Here is a 17,500-nt window from a genome sequence, read left to right as displayed (position 1 = left end):
TAGGCTTCTTTGATATTATTTTAAGGCTAGTTTAAACTATTTCCCTTTTTTTGTACATTGCTTTTTCAATGATGTCTTGCGATTAAAAGGTGCATGTCGACCAATTTTGAGTTGCTTTCAGGCTTCTCTTTAAGTGAATCTAAGTATGAAGTATATCTTATGAAGTAAGTGAGTAAAAACCTCTTAGTAGGAGGAGAAATGTTGTTAGTTTCTAGAGCGAGTTTCAATCGAGTGTCGTTAGACCTAAACCAAAGTAATTACTTTGGCCAGTCAAAAAGGACGGAGAAAATCCGGTAAACCAATCAAAACTCGAAGTAATTACACGTAGCCGACACAAAGCGCGGGAAAATGTGCTTGCGCAAGCCACGGTTGGTTTCGGTTTCACTTCTGATTGGTTGACAAAATGGCGCGAGAACTTTGCACCAGTCACTGAGTGAAGTAATGCAAAACCAATGCAATGCGGTAATTACTTTCGACACTAAGTTGAAAACCGCTCTAATCGACTCGCTTTTAATTCCCACGAACAGAACTTCTGCTCGACTAACACCTGTCACCCAGAGAATACCTTGACTTGCCACAGTGGATTCTCCCAACGAGGATTTCGCTGCCTTTGTAAAGCCGGTTACTATGGTAGCGACTGCGAAAAAGGTAGGATTAAGGAGGCTCGAAAGGGTTTTCAGCTGACCGCGCGCGCGTAAGAGACACACGTGCACACAATTCTTCAGCTGCTCGCGTCAGCTCATGATTCAAATGGGTCACCAGAAATAAACAAATACTGCTAATTTCGCTCAACTTTCTCCTAATTCCCTTAAATATGGAATATAAATAGGCATCTCCTATTGACGAAAACTACGAAAATTATACGCAAAAGGTTTAATGGTCACTTAAATCCGTTTGTGCTGGCCTGTAACTCCACTCGCGCGAGGACTCAAATGAGCGGGTGACGCATGCGTAAATGCTGATCTTGTAACCCCCTCATTTTTCCTGATTTTGCAACTTTACTCGTCTATATCACTGCTTCCGGACGGCGATTTTTTCATGTTAGCTTACATTAATTTAAAACGTTTGTCTTTCAAATTTCAAAAAAAATTCTGTGGGTGAAAAAAAAAGTTAGATACACATTTCAAAAAAATTGATGTTTGCGAAAAACTGACCTACAGATTTTGTTGAATTTTACATATTTTAGAGAGCATTTCTAACGGTGAATGGGAAAATTTCCCCGTCCCGTTTCTTCGAAAAAGACAACATATGTTGATTTTAAGGCTCAAAGAAATGCTTAATGTCGTTGCCATGGTAACGTTATTTTGGCGGAAAATATAATTTGAGAAATCTGCGATGGGTAGTTAATACCCTGGCCAAATTTCGTCGTGATATGATTACCCTAACTGTATCTATGGACAGAATATCTTTATTTGTTTGAAAAAAAGGGGAAACTATTTCGAGCCTCCTTAAATATTCAAAGAATTTCAGTTTACCAATAAAATTAACTACTATATAATAATACTTTATATTTAGAGAGAGTGATCTGACATGTTGATTGAAATCAAGTAGTCATAATAATGGTCCTGCTACAAGCTATGTACCATTTAAAGGGAACCTCCACTAGAACAAGAAAATAACTTTAAACCACATATCATAATCTTTATCACTTTCCTGACACGAGAAATGTTCTCTTTCGGTTGCCGTCCGCGTCTCAAAAATGCGCGTCCTTAAATTCCCTTATAACTGGCGTGTCGTGGTTGCCCTATTAGGGACCTTTAGATTCTAGGACGAGGACGAGAACGAGTACGAGTTTTGACTGGCAGTTTTTGGCGAAAATACTTTAAGAATTTATAGCCCGTACGATTAATCGTACTCTTATTTAGCAGTATAGGTTGCTCAAATATTCTTATTGCTGTTACCTGGGCCTTTTTCCGGATCAAAAAATGCAAAAACCGCTACCGTGTTGTTGACTTGTTCTGACACGACAATATTTTTGCAAAATCACGTTCTAAAACGACGACGGTAACACGTTTTTCCCGCCAAAATGACGCTGGTTTGCGCGCGCTCACCGTTGTTCTATGAGAAAATCTCGTACTCGTAGTCGTTCTCGTCCTAGAATCTAAAGCTCTCTATTGTTTCAACAACAGGACAACCACGACACGTCACAATTATTCAAGATGGCAGCGCCCAGGAAATTTGAAAGTTAAAATAAGTAATTCTCAGGGCTGTCAACCCCTAACTTCTTCAAATATTGACGATTGATAGGGATGGGATGATAGATGACGTCATATTACGATCTGTAGAACAAACGAAAGTACACAGTCACATAACCTAGGCAAAAGTCGAAAAACGCGCGAAAAAGTTATAACTGGCATTGCAACATCTGGTTTATTTCAGACCAATCACATTGCTCAAATTAACAAACACTTGCATGAACGGTTTATCCGAGTTTATGAGAGTTTATGAGATTGAAACTGGACGTTTGAATTTTGTTATTATCGATGTTAAAACAAAGTGGAAAGTGGTTTCTCACAAAAAATGACAAACTTGGGTATTTAATCGGGAGATTTCAGATCCTAATCTTGAGATCGGGAGATTCGGTCCAAAATTTGGAGTCTCCCGGATTATCCGGGAGAGTTGACAGCCCTGGATTCTACAATTGATACAAACACTTTAATGAAGAAAATTGTCGATCAAATTTGATTGCAAACATTATTTTGTCAGGTTTAAAATTATTTATTAGTCGGAGTGGATTTTCCTTTAAGAATCTCAACTGGTGGAAGGCAAACAAACACCAGTATTTCAAACATCGTGAGCTCCAAGTTGCAACTTTCACTTCGCCACGCTGCTCCTTCTAAATTTTAGAATTGATTGCCAAACTACATCAATTTCATTATTCATCGACCGGCAATTTAAACGGGCTGTGTCATGACGGTATTGTAGTAAAAATCTGGAAAGCAAAGGAGACTTTGCCGATGACCGATGGCAAACAAAAAGTAATGGCCAAAGTTTCTTCAAAACGGCTATTTTAGCTCACAGAAACCATTCTTAAGTGTTCTTGGTTACGCGTAGCCAAGATTAAAATGAATGCCAATTTGAAAACGTCGGGCCGACATTTTCAAGTACTCCTCTTGCATCTTAGAAAAATTCCGTAATAATTTAGTGTGGCTCATTTTGCTTCTAACATTTGATCTCACGGCGGTGATCCACAAGCAATTTAAGAATGAAAAAGACGAAACCAATGCTTATCGGAGTCTGTACTAGTAGCACACCTTAGTAAATTTATGGTCAAAATAAAAGGGATAATTCCCATGATACTACCCTTTAAATATTTCTGGTTCAAGCCCTGATTTTCGAACAGAACGTCTAGTATCCGCCTGCCCTCCCTGATGTGTATGGAGAGCTACACCGGTTTGGAATCGAACTTTTCACCTTTACAGAGCAGAAAAGATGAGGATTTTTGCATATTTTTGAGACGTTTAAGAATCCAAACACACAACTGTCTTGACGAGTAGGAGGAGACCCCCGGGTTATGGTCTGTACTCCTTTCACATGCGTAAGTGAGTTGGGTGGGTGAAATCAAATTTGGATTGTTATCGGCTACCAGAGGCGCCTTTACATGCTGAAGTCCGATCTCACCCCAGAGAAAGAATCGTAAACCGCCATTAGACTGTATGTGAAATGTGCTGGGTGTATAAATCCATCACCATTAAAGTGGAGAGTTTGTGTTTATTGCCATAGGTTATTTCACCTTTCCTCAATTTATTTACTAACAAACGGCAAGTTTACCCCACTTTCTGCCTTAACTCTAAAAGATCAAAAAAATTCACACAGCTCACTTTCACTTGTTTTCCTTTTTATTTTCAGTCGCACTCTGGGTAGATGCTAGCCCCAAAATGAATATAACTCAAACAGGAAGCAGGGTGAATTTCTTGTGTAACGCAACCGGCGAAGATACCCCAACGGTTACTTGGACAAAATCTCGAGGACATCTTCCAACATCAAGCTCTGTTGACAGTGACGGCACACTGATCATACCTACTGTCGAGGTAGAAGACAGTGGCTCTTATTTATGCACTGCAAGTAACGCCTTTACGACGTTGGCTTCATCAGTGGAGCTAAAGGTGTTTTGTTCTCTGGTTATTGTTTCCGATCCCGTTGAATTTGCGGATTTGTACGTTGGTCAAGGATTGAGACTTTCCTGTCCAATTCCCGATGACCCACGTGCAGTTTTGACGTGGATGTTCAATGATTCAGTCTCGTTGCCCGCGGAAGCATCGGTCGAAACGTCAAATACATTGTTTATTCCATATCTTGTCGAGGAGCACACCGGATGGTTTTCTTGTTTGACGAAAGATTCACTTCAGTGGAATACGACAGTTTTCGTAAAGTTTCCCGAAACTTGTACAATAATTAAACAAACTGTATGTGACGTCAGTGGTTTTTACGTCATAGATCCAGATGGGGAACAAGGCCAGGCTCCATTTAGCGTTTACTGTAACATGACTGACAAGGAAGGGGTTGGAGTGACAGCTGTCAGTCATGATAGTGAAAAGACAACCTTGGTCAAAGGTTTTGAACGAAAGGGAAGCTACAAACGAGACATCAATTACAACAACGTTAGCCTCGCTCAAATCAAAGGGTTGATCGAACATTCCATGGAATGTCAACAGTCCGTAGAATACAAATGCAAGCATTCTATTCTCAGTAGCTTCTCTAATGATCAAGTCCCCTTCGCTTGGTGGGTATCCCGCGATGGAGAAAATATGATGTATTGGGATGAAACGAGTTCAGCCACTCCCGGTTGCGCGTGCTCAGTAACGGAAACATGTGCTGATCCCATCAAGCGTTGCAACTGCGATAAGAACGATTTTGAATGGCGCAAAGACAGCGGTATTTTAACCAACAAGTCTCACTTACCTGTCATTCAGCTGAGATTCGGAGACACTGGAAGCCCTAATGAAGAAGGATATCATTCGCTAGGAAAACTAGAGTGTTATGGAACGCACTGAAAATTTCTTGAAAATGCCAACATTTCGAGAATTTATATCTTACTATAAAGGTGCCGTAAATACAAGCAATCATTATTAACTCCAAAACAAAACAAAAATTTACCACAATTGCCTGTAATCTCGCAATCTGATTGGCTAATTTGCCGTTGTCGATGAGAGTCTAGACAACGCTGTACGCGTCATGCTCGCGTCATTTTGTCACGCAGTGTAATAGCCAATCAGGAACGCTCATTTTGGGAAATAAGCCAATCATATTGCGAGAAAGTTATAGACAACGCTTGCTCTTTCTTTGGTCATGATTTTGGTCACGGCTGCGCCTCGTGAGTCCACAACATTTTGACCACTGTGATGACGAATACCGTTGTCGATAAGAGTACAGACAACGCTCAACCACTTTCGATTTGTTAACCTTACTAAAACATGATCTTAAACTAACGTAAACGAAAACGTTGGCAGTGAGAAACTGTGGCTTTATTACTGAACCAACTAAAGAAGACAGTTAATTACCACTTCTTATATTACATTTATTTGTTAAGAGCATACTTCTTAATCTAGTTACTAGTGTCTCTAAAAGTTTTGCACATATATAGTTTGTTCAACCGTCACTTCTGAAGATGTATGTTGCACTTACGAAACGTCAAGTTAAAATGCGTTGTAATGTGTTAATCACCGCAGTTTGCCCATTGTTTTTGATAATCTAAATTTTCTTTTAAATCCTCCTATAAGCTTTAAATGAAACCTCTGATATAATCTCTTGTGACAGACCCAATTTTTTTTTTTTTTTAATTGAAATTGAAACTAGCATCCCCAAGCTCCTTTTCAATTCCAAAACCGGCATTTTAATGTGGCGGAACGAGCGACAAACACGAACAAAATTAAGTACGAATTTAATTGGCTAATTTATGCTAGCTCAATTCCGATGTTTTTGGCTTTGCTAACTATTAACCATAATACATCGCACTTTTGACCAGAATGCACTGTGCAGGGACCAGAATGAATTACATGAACGTCATGGAGCCTTGCTTTGAGCAGGACCCAAAACACAATGAAGAACACTGATCAACCTCTTTAAGGTGGCTAAAACCAGTTTCAACACTTGAAAAACAAAACGTTCTTATTAGAAGGATTCACACCACTGACAACACTTCATCACTTAACAGCAATGATATGGTACCTCATCAAACACCAATTATTGCTGATAAAGATTCGGTCATTTTTGCGACGTAAAAATTTACCGTGGCAACAGGAAAGCCCTGCAAAAACACCCTTTATTTTTGGCTATAGCTACTCAATTATCTTTTCTTCATTTTCTTTAATAGTTTCCAGCAACCTAAACGCAGTAGCTGAGGAAGCCCCGGAAACAGAAAAATATTTTCCTAACCAAGCCAGGGCTTCCAAGCTAAATAAGTTAGAATCTATGGAGAAATATACACAAATAAAAGAATTAAAGCGCTAGCAGAGAATGATAAATACTATAAGTATAAGTTTATAATATGCAAGTTCTAAATTATGAAGATGGGCCTTAGGGGCCCACAGACGGATTTTTCGCGCGTTGCTAAGGAAGTGAAATGTTACTTCCGGTAACTGACGTCATTATATCATGAGCTGACAAGAAAACCCACTCACAAGCAAAAGTCACCGCACAAACTGTTGTTTCCATCGAAGGTTTTTCCTCGCCCTTCCTCGCGCTCGTTCTCAGATCAACTGCGCATGCGTAAACGAGCTGACTTCCGGTTTGAGAAAAAAGCTAAATTTCCGGCGGTTTTAGATTGAATTATTTTTTTTTTTACATGGCACGTTTCACCCCCAAATACAGAATATAGCTAAGCATTGATTTTTTAAAATCATCTTTTTTGAAAAAGTTATGGGTATTTCTGTATCGTTTATGTCTTTAAAAAGAACATTTTTGAAAATAAAAAAAACCATGCTTGTTCTGGATGCAAAAACTAATACAAATTATCAAACCAGCGATTAAATACCCAAATTGCGTAGCACGGAGACAAATTTAGAGTTTTCCTTTATTGGTCACGTGACCATGGGCGTGGTATGATGACGTCATATTTAGGGACATTGGCTTACAAAAGTTGTAAACTGACCAAAATAATGCCAAATTCTCTCAAATTACTTAACCATTACATCCTTAGCAACGCACCCCAAAAAATACGTCAGTGGGCCCTTAAGGTAACTCTTGAAATTGCTTATAGATACTTACTTTCTTAAACTCAAGGACAAGGCATTCCATTCATTAACAACACGATGAAAATACGATGAACTTAAGCAAGTTTGTTCTAGCATACTTAATTTTATAAGAACATTCAGTATTCCTAAGATCATATGAGGTGTTTCCTACAGGTTCTAAGTAATCAGATAAATCAATGTCACATAGTCCTTGTTTACATTTAAAAAGGAAAATAAGATCAAAGTACTTTCTTCTAGATGCTAAAGATAGTAACTTAAGCAACTTTAACTTTTCCTCATATGGCTTATTCTTGAAAATTACTCTTGTGGCTCTGCGCCGTACACCTTCAATGATGTCGACCAAATACGCTTGATGGGGTGACCAGACTTCGCAGGCGAACTCCAGGTGTGGTCTGACCAAATGAATAAACAACTTCAGGAAGCTTTTTGGGTTAGGGCGATTTCCACAGGTTCTTCTGATGAGGCATAGTATCCCGTTGGCAATATTTGCTTTGATTACGATGTGATCTCGCCATGCCAAGTTGTGAGTGATGATGATCCCCAGGTCCTTTTCTTCCTTACATAAGGATATTTGGTTAGAACCAAGGTGGAATGTATTTATTATAGGGTTTCTCTTTTTGGTGATACAGAGGTATTTACATTCACCTATATTAAATTTCATGTCCCAAATTTCACTCCAGTTTGTAATTGAAAGTAGATCATCTTTTAAGATTTCACAATCCATTTGTGAAGATATAACTCTACAACACTTGGCATCATCAGCGTAGAGGGGAACAATAGTATCAGGTGATAACTCTAAACTGATGTCGTTGATGTATACAAGAAACAGGATTGGTCCAATTAAGGAACCCTGAGGAACCCCTGAGGTGACATGTTTCCATTGAGATGACATTCCATCAATGATAACCCAGTGTCGTCTGTTCGTCAGGTAGTCCTCCATCCAACTTAAAAGTGGGTCACGGAAGCCAAAAAATCTGAATTTGTATATCAACTTTTGGTGTGGTACCCTGTCAAACGCTTTGGCCATATCTAAATAAATGCTACCAATTTGACCACCAGTGTCCAATGTTGATACCAATAAATGCACATGCTGTAACAATTGTGTAACGCAAGATCTATTTGGTCGAAAACCATGTTTTGATGGATTCAAAACATGGTGCACGTGGTCATAAATTCTGGAAAACACGCATTTCTCGAGAACTTTCGACATGACTGAAATTAAGGCGATTCCTCTATAATTAGTGACATTGTTCTTAGGGGCTGATTTATGAACTGGGATGAGATTGGCATCTTTCCATTTCACTGGAAATTTCCCGCTAGATAGAGATTGGTTGAATAAACAGGTCAAGTGGCCAGCTATTTCACAAGCGAGTTCTTTCAAAACTCGTGCAGTTATTTCATCTGGTCCTGGACTCTTGGATGGATCTAAATTCAACAATATCTTTTGAACTTCGTCAGCAGAAAGCGTGATGAAAGATAACTCGCTTATATAAGGTACAATTGGATACAATTGGATACAATTGGATCTCTAAAACGAACTCGGTGACCCCCATTCTTATTTCTGAAATGTAATCAGCGTGCAAGAATGAAAATTTATGCAAAGTTTAAAACAAATGTGTGGAGCGGATTTTCAGCCACCTTAAATAATTTAAAATTTAAGGTAGCACTGAATCCGCTCCACAGATTTTTTTTTAAACTTTCCGCTTTTTCAGATATGAGCAACTAAAGACAAAATATAGGGTGCTTTTTACAATGTTTTCCTGTTGCCATGATAACTTGGTACATCACAAAAATGACCATTTTGTTTAGCAATAACTGATGTTTCACATGGTACCATAACATTGCTGTTACGTGATAAAGTGTTGTAGTGTCAATCCTTCTAATAAGAAGGTCTCTTGAAAGGTCTCTTGGCTTGAGCCACCTTAAGCTCACTTAATCTGGCACAGCACCCCGAAATCTCGGGACCGTATGTTTTCGGGCACGGCACGGTAAATTTTTCGTGTGTAAACAGAAAAAATGACATATTAGGCACCTGTGCCAGAAATTATAGGAGTGCCGAACACATTTCCGAAGGTGTACCCGGCACTCCAAATATTGGTACAACGTCACAATTTTGGAGTGCAGCCTGTGCTTGTAAAAATCTGGCTGAGGCTTTACGCTCATAGAAACAACAATATCCACATAAAATGTCATATCCTTGAGGTATACTAGTTTTCAATTACACTAATCAAACATTAAACACCCAATTAATAAGGCACCAAACTTTCTATGCATCAGAAATGTAACCCTTGCTTTTAAATGCTAGGAGTTTCTAGGAAATCCACAACCCTGCACTTATGTCCAGGTTTGACCCTAATTAGACGCACGCCCAATTTTGACATCCAACACAAAGTGTCCCTTTAAGTCTAAACATTTGCCACCTATTTTCAACAATAAGGTAAGGGTAAAGGTAAGCGTTATTTTTAGCTTTGGGTAAATGCAGCAGTTAATCTTCACTTAAAGAGCAGCATTTGGGGGACACTGTGACATAAATTGTCTGTATTATGAGACACAAGTGATGTTGAAGTTGGCTAGAAGAGCAAGGGGACACTTCGTGACGCTTATTGAAATCCCCGTGCATCTAATTAGGGTCAAACCTGGACATATCCACAACCCTGGACAAAAAGAGTTGACACTTCTCCCAGCTTTCGACTGTTAGGACCATAACCTGAAATGAGGCCAGCAATGTTCATTACCAATGCCCCACCCAACATAATGTTGGTCATGTTAGGTATTACATCTCCAGAATGAATAACCGGCTGTCATAACATATATGTATATAAGGGTCACTCGGGAGTCAAGCAATTAACATAATGTTATGTTAATAATAACTATTATCATTTTAAAAACACCCAATGACCTTAAACGTCTTCCAGACTTGCTACCCACACTGTTTCAGTTGCGTGAGACTTTTCGTGGCGCTGCAGATGTCCAATATGCTTATAAACCTTGCCACACTGGCTGCATTCAAATTGCTTTCCCTTTAAATGTATTTTTTTGTGGCAAGAGAGACCTCCACTGTGGTTGAAACACTTTCCACACACGTCGCATTCAAATGGCCTCTCACCAGTGTGTATCCTCATGTGTAAAGCGATAAATTAGATCCACTATACTTAAACCGCTTACCACATACTTTGCATTGATAAGGCCTTCCGCCTGTATGCTTTCGATAATGATCCTTCAACGTCCCTGACGAAGCAAATCTACTCCGCAATAGCCACACTCATAAGGACGTTCCCTTATGTGTACTCTGATGTGTGGCCTGCCCAAACTCCTTGAAACAATAGCTACACTGATACGGCTTTGCTCCTGTATGGGTGCCGATGTGTCCCAACAAAATTTGGGTGTAGAATTGGGTATCATTTTTCATGAAACTGACCAGTTGGCGAAGATTTTATCTAGACTAAGGGCGCTTTCCATTTGATAGAATTGACCGGCCAGACAGGGCATTTGGCAGGACTAATTCTACAACGCCTTCAAATTAACACGCTTTGAAGGTATGATATATGCTCCTCCGGAAGAATACGAGGGATTATCAAGCAAGTTTTCCTTCAAATTGTTGCATTTTCTTTGCAAACTGATGGGTCTGGCCGGCCAGTTCTGACAAAAGGAAAGTGCCCTAAGGAAACCAGGAATTGTCTCTCAAAAATTAAAAAAAAAACAATTCGGCAAAGTTTAAATTTACGCAACTCACCCTCAACAGTGTCGATATCTGGCTATCATAAAAGACTACTGGATATTAACTGTTAAAAGTCGGGTTAAAATAAACAATTTATTGTTCTTGATAATGCGTACGTGCGTGCTTGGCATTGCTCAGCACGTATCCTGCAATGCGACCAGTTTGAATATGGGGTTGAAAATCAAAAACTCATGTCCAATATTAGGCCTTTCTCGGGAAGGTGTGGCAAATGGTACTTCCAAAACCTTGGCACAAACAAACTTTTCATCCGATCTCGAAATCTTGACAGCCTTTGGGAAGAGTCTCGAAGGCTCGTTTATATTGCATTTATTTTGGTGTGAAGTCTTGCCGCATATGTTTTGGTCTCGGTCTCGGTTTTTGCAAACAAGGGTTTCGACGTCTGCACGAGTCTCGGATTTTACCATTCATCACTTGTGAGCTACTCTAGGATCTATAGGGAGGATTGGGTGAGTTTACTCTAATATAGGGTAGCAAAATTCAGCTGAACTAGCTCTGGTATAGGCTAAGGTTCCAGGGTTCCAGAGTCACATCCCCACCCAGAAATTCCTAAAGTACCCCCTCCCTTGGGGTTAGTGGTGGATATTTACCGAGCCATGAAGCAGCAAGATAAATATCCACCTCCAGCCACTGACAACATGTTAGTACTTATACTAAAACAGTGAGATAATACACAGCAGCAAAAAACGATCTGTGATTTTAACTCGTTTGTTCCTGGAATGATTACAATATTTTCGGGCACAAATCCTTTGCGACATGGTCACAGGTGAATAGCAAAGATATTCGGAGTTTGAATAGCCAGTCAGAGGATGCCTTCAATGCTAACCACACTGACTGTTTTATTTTATACTAAAGCATCTTATTTCATGCTCAATAGCAATGACTGAAGTTTATGATGCCATACCTAGAGAAACATTCAGCAACGTTCATAACAATGCACATTGACTGACATTCATAATTAAACCAACAATTTTGCATTTCACAGCTGCGAATCATGTTTTGGGATGCAGTTGGCACCCCAAAGGTGGATTAAACTCATTGAATCACAATGCTACATCAACTCAAATGCTGATTGCCATTTGAACTTCAGATTCGGCAAGTTAATAAAATTATAATGAATAAAACATGTTATTGAAAACTGAACTACGAATATCAGATTTCCAGCATTTTCATTGGCTTGCCGGACACAGGTTATCAGTTCATATACCTGCTGTACCAAATATGGTCAAGCAACGTGTCAGCAATGAAGTGAGCTGAAAACAGCTCTGAGAAAATATGGCCGACAAAAGCAAAATTAAATCAACATGGAACTGTTGTTGATCCTGGAGTATTTAAAAAAACAATTATTTTACTCGGGCTTGCTGGATATAAAGTGATTATTACAGACTCAGCACTATGCACCTCGTTGGTTAATGTACCACTTCATATCCAGCACACTCTTTTAAAATTATTGTTAAATAACAATAATAACGGTAATCTAAAATGCATTTTATTTGAGTGTCAACTGTATTTACATGTAGCACTGGGACACTGTAAAGAAATCAAATCATAGGTTTGTTTTTGAGGAGAGGGGAAAACTGGAGCAGTATCTGGAAAAAAAACCTCTCAGAGAGGAGTAGAGAACCAACAAACTCAACCCACATACTGTATGACGGCAATTTCGAGAATTGAACCCAGGCCATATTGTGCTCTCATCACTGCATCATCCTTCTCCCTAAAAGTTAATGATAGGAGCAATGAGCAGTGTTGAGAGAGGCACAATGAGAGATGGGAATTTAAAGTTGAAGTGGCCATGAAGACCATTTAGTGGTCAGAGCAGGATTACTACAAAGGGTATAAATACACTATTTGTTCCACAGTACCAAATTTATTATTTGTAATTTGCAAAAGTACAATCTTAAGGTTTATTTCTTCTGTTGGGTCATGCAACCAATAAGCTATTTGGATGACCCAAACTCCACATCAACATGTTTAATTATGTTCATCATAAGCCATCTGTTTAGTTATAAAATTCTGTATATTTGATCAATATTGTTCTGACTGATAACTATTTTAATATAATGTATTTAGATTTGGAGTTAAAGTAACCTTGACAAATATAAAAGGGGGAAAATAAGATTTATAATGCTGTTTGTACACCCGAGCAGTGCTCAAAATTAAGCCAGGCAACTTAACACGTAAATTTGGTTGGCTCAAAAAATGCCTGGTTGCCCATTGCAAAACCCCATACAATTAAATTCACGCTGTGTCGAGATGTAATCCCCTGGCGTTGGAGCTTGAGTATACCATAGTTCTCAGTGTGCAGCTGTGTTTGTCTTTTTGCATGTGTATGTGTGGAGGTTTGGGTTTGAGTTTTAGCATCTTCAAAGTGGAGTCTTCGATGTCCATCGCCAGCTTGTGTGAATTTTCCTATCTGGAAACTTTCTGTAAAAGCCACAGGTATTCAAAACACAGGAAAATGCTCAACTGTGGCAAATTAATGTTAACTTCATCTAACTTATAATTAGTACTATCAGACATTGACAACAAAAAACTGCCGAGTGAGTCAGGGGCTAATTATGTACATGAAAATTTTATATTTTCTATTTTTGGCTGGGTTGTCCATTGTTTTTTCTTCGGGTAACCAACCTTTTCATTTTACCAAAACCTAGTCGCCCGGTAAACTTTCTGGTCATCTGGGACGACTGGACGAGCGTTAATTTCAAGCAATGCACCAGACAGTGTGGACAAAATTGTCTTCTGTAAAGAAACAATAACTAACTTTAGTATAATTACAATTAGGGGATTATTAAAAATTGTTGCTCATGAGGTGATTATTGCACAATAACCACCTACTAATGGTTTTTTTTTTTTTTTTTTTTTTTTTTTTTAATGGCTGCAAAGCCGTTTTGTCAAGGTGACTGAGGAGGAAATAATGTTTTGAAAAAAAACCTCATTCCCAGGGATTTAAAAATTTAAATTACACCAAAACCTGAACCTGTGACCCCGTTGAAGTCCTAAATTTTTCAGGCTTCTCTACGCAATTGTAAAAATTGCGTTCATAACTGCCAAGATCATAGCTTCACTTGATTTACTATCCACAGTTCATGTATGATTTATTTCATATACCAGTTCATCATTGATTCATTCCTCGTGGGACCATTGGAACCCACAAATGATTAGCTCCCAACGTCAGTGGTTTCATAGCTCAGTTGGTTAGAGCGTCGCACCGGAGTTTGAACCTGTGACCCCGTTGAAGTCCTGAATTTTTCAGGCTTCTCGCCGCAATTGTAAAAATTACGTTCATAACTGCGAAGATCATAGCTTCACTTGATTTCCTATCCCCAGTTCATGTATGATTTATTTCATATACCAGTTCATCATTAAAACAGGAATTATTCACCGCAGGATCAGTAAATATCGGTGAATGAAAACCTCGACTTCGTCTTGGTTTTTATTTACCAATATTCACCTTGCCCTTGGCGAATGACTGTTAAATGGTAACACTCTAGATAGACATCGAACCAACAACCCTGAAGGATACGGTCTGGTGCAGTGATCACTAGACCCCAGAAACAAATCCTGTTTGATGCATCTCAATAAAAGATAATTTATTATTACCTTTTATTGTAATCAATAAGTCACAAGAGCGTTTTTACTGTCGTTCTTACAGTATATGTTAATGCTCCCCAAAATGGTCAAATTGCGAAACCCCCTCGCGTTAGCGTTCATTTTAATACAAAAAGACGGGGAAGTGTAAAATGCAGACTCAGGTTATAATGTAACATTTGAAAAAGGGCAAACTCTTTAAAGTGCCAACAGTTAAGGCTAAATATTGTTTTATGCCTAATTAGACCTAAGGTTAGCATTTATGCACCTATCAATGTTACGGTTAGGTTAGTTACGGTTAGGTTAGGTTAGGTTAGGGGGGGGGGGGGGGTCTACCTACAGGAAATTGACTCAGAGAGCCTTCCCCTGGGTAGGGATTTTGACATGTAGGCATTGCCCCATGGTCGGGAATTTGACATGTCCGCCATCTTGGAACACCGAGAGAACCTGGAGATGAGTTATCCTCAACCTTGGTTTTGATGGGACTTCTCTTGTTTTCCTGATTTTTCTGGACACCGTGGTTAAAAGAAAGGTAAGCGAATCCATCTTCAGAGGTGGATCCATACTGATTTCCAACGTTTTACGGAAGTCGGTCAGAAACATGGGAAAGGGGATTTTGGAGAGTTAAAATCTAAAATCTTCCCGAGGGAGTATGCCCCCGGACCCCCCTAGAAACTATTTCGGATCCTAGCTCCACACCTGGTCTTGTCTTTTTGCAAATACGGTCCATCTTTTCTATCAGTCCTTGCTGGAGTGTTCACAAGTACGAGAATGTTTCTTTCTACTTTTTTTTGTGATTTCTTTTTGTATCATTTCTACATATTCATGAGTTTTCCACTCTATCATAGTGCACGCTTGATTGATTAGAAAGCTGGTTAATGTTGTTCAGGTTGTTTTGCTAAATGTTAGGGTCTTGTTCGGTACTGTGAGCAGCGGAAAGGTTTCGTGTTACACGACAAATTTCCATCAGCTGTTAAAAGGGACTTTGAAATCGACAGTGAAGAACATTCATTGGTGTTTGAAAAGTGAGGATCTAATGAAAAAAAGGTTACTCCAGGGCAGGAATGTGATGTTCTAATGGTTCCCGGGGGTGGGGGAATTTGACAGTCTGTAGGTGCCCAGGGGTGGAAAATTTGACGCTAGCTTCCACGAAAATGTCAAATTCCCCTGGGTCATGTTTACTTCTTCAGAAAAAAAAAACAGAATCGCAGTTCCCCGATGATCGTCACGCAACGTTTTCATTTGCTCGTTTGCTCGTGTTGATGTCATGTTGTTGTCTGTCTTTACTACAAACGGTTTGTAGTAAAGCCAGAGTCGCACGGGAACTTGCTAGTCAATTCTATTCGGACGTCAAGGGATCGAATCCAATATCACTATAAAAAGGACAACAACATTGAAAACAATTTTGCGGAAACAAGCAAATGAGAACGTTGTGTGACGAGTATCGTGGAACCGTGGCTATGTTCTGTTTCGTTTTAATTGTATTGCGGAGGTTTTTAAGAAGTAAACATTAAAATGTGGTTTTAAAATGTGGAGCTCAGCGAGTCTTCAGTTTCTCTAGGAGTTAACGTATATTCCCCACAAAAACTCCAATTTCAGTCTGAAATTCTCTTAATTTCGAAAAACAAACAAAGATGTCTCTTTCGTAGCTTCCGTATGTTACATATTTTTTGACTAATTTCCACCATAAATGAAGGAAAGATGCCGGACATTCGAATATAACATTACAGGATAATCATGTCAAAAATTGACACAAAACAATTTGGAAAAAAAAAGACACCCCGACCCCGACCCCGCGTTTTGGCTACTACCGAAATTTCTGTACCATTTGTCCACAATTACAAGTGCCAGAGAAAATAGACCGTTTCATTTGTTTTTCAACCTGAAAAACCCGTTTTTCTGGCAAATGATACGGCACATTCCCATTTTCTTTTTCTAAGTACAGAACGTGCAGTACCATTTGTGGAAACATTCTCACCGAAAATTTCATTCAAATGGTAAGCGCTCATGATCGCCCCAGTTGAGAAAATTTGGCCGAGTGAGACTGAGTACTGTTCTTTTAAAACATCGATATCACAGGAATAACCGCCACCAGGAAACATTGAAACAGGGAAAATTCCATAAAATAAACAGCTTTTTTTCATTTTAATACACTTTCAACAGTGAAGAGGCATAATACTTGGGACAAATACTTAAGACGAGTTTTTTTTTAACTTCGAGCATTGCGCGGCCAAAAATACCATAATAATCTTTTGCCGCCAGTCAATTTTAGTTGGAAACACGTGTGTTTCGCGCCAGGGAATATTTTGATGGCCGCAATAATCATTTCGGCTCACAAAAAGTCCTGTTCCCTGGCTCATTTCTAACCTTTGTAGGAAGGATATGAAACATTTTGTGGTAGAAAAACCCCTAGGATGCAAATGGGAAATTTGCTTCAGTAGACTTGCCATGAGATGCGAACAATGCCGGCCGTTTGTCACAGAAGTTATGGCTGATTCTGACGGTTTGAGACGGTTTACTGTCGATACTATCTTGCCAAATCAATTCATTAAAGGTATGTAATTGTTTTACTTCTATAACCTAAGTTATTTCAATAACAATTGATACTTTAAAACTCTGAAATCTCTTTGAAAGGCTGTGTTAAAGCACAATTAGCGTAAGGGTCGAGCGTTAAGCCGGTCGAGCTCAACTTGCGTTCTCCAATTCATTGAGCGAGATTTTCCCTTGAGAAAAAAAAGCTCAAACGAGATTATTTGTGAACTTTATGAAACTGCCAACATTTCAAAATGAAGGTTTTGACTTCACCTGTTCTGTTGAAACCGTAATTTTGTTAGTTGTTTCAGCGTAAACGGAATATACATCCTTGAGTTTTTATGCGTTTAAGAATTGAAAATAAGATACACCGTTGTGCGAAACCCATATTACTTACCTCGTTCTTGTCAGGCTACGCTGCAAAAATCTTGTTGTACCAAGGATTGCACGT

The 17,500-nt window shown here is 39.1% G+C and overlaps 1 protein-coding gene across 1 annotated transcript in view; it reads left to right on the top strand.

Annotated features, from left to right (window-relative positions):
* The window catches only part of LOC137995087 (contactin-associated protein like 5-3-like), a 12,303-nt gene extending 5,862 nt beyond the window's left edge, over window positions 1-6,441 (top strand). The window contains exons 5-6 of the mRNA XM_068840673.1: window positions 528-648; window positions 3,850-6,441. Of these exons, the coding sequence (XP_068696774.1) occupies window positions 528-648; window positions 3,850-4,994 (1,266 nt within the window). The 3' untranslated portion in view covers window positions 4,995-6,441. The remainder of the gene's footprint in view (window positions 1-527; window positions 649-3,849) is intronic.
* Window positions 6,442-17,500: the final 11,059 nt, after the last annotated feature.

This window comes from Montipora foliosa, chromosome 3, assembly GCF_036669935.1.
Source record: "Montipora foliosa isolate CH-2021 chromosome 3, ASM3666993v2, whole genome shotgun sequence".
Lineage (NCBI taxonomy): Eukaryota > Metazoa > Cnidaria > Anthozoa > Scleractinia > Acroporidae > Montipora > Montipora foliosa.
This window is presented reverse-complemented; position numbering and strand designations above follow the sequence as displayed.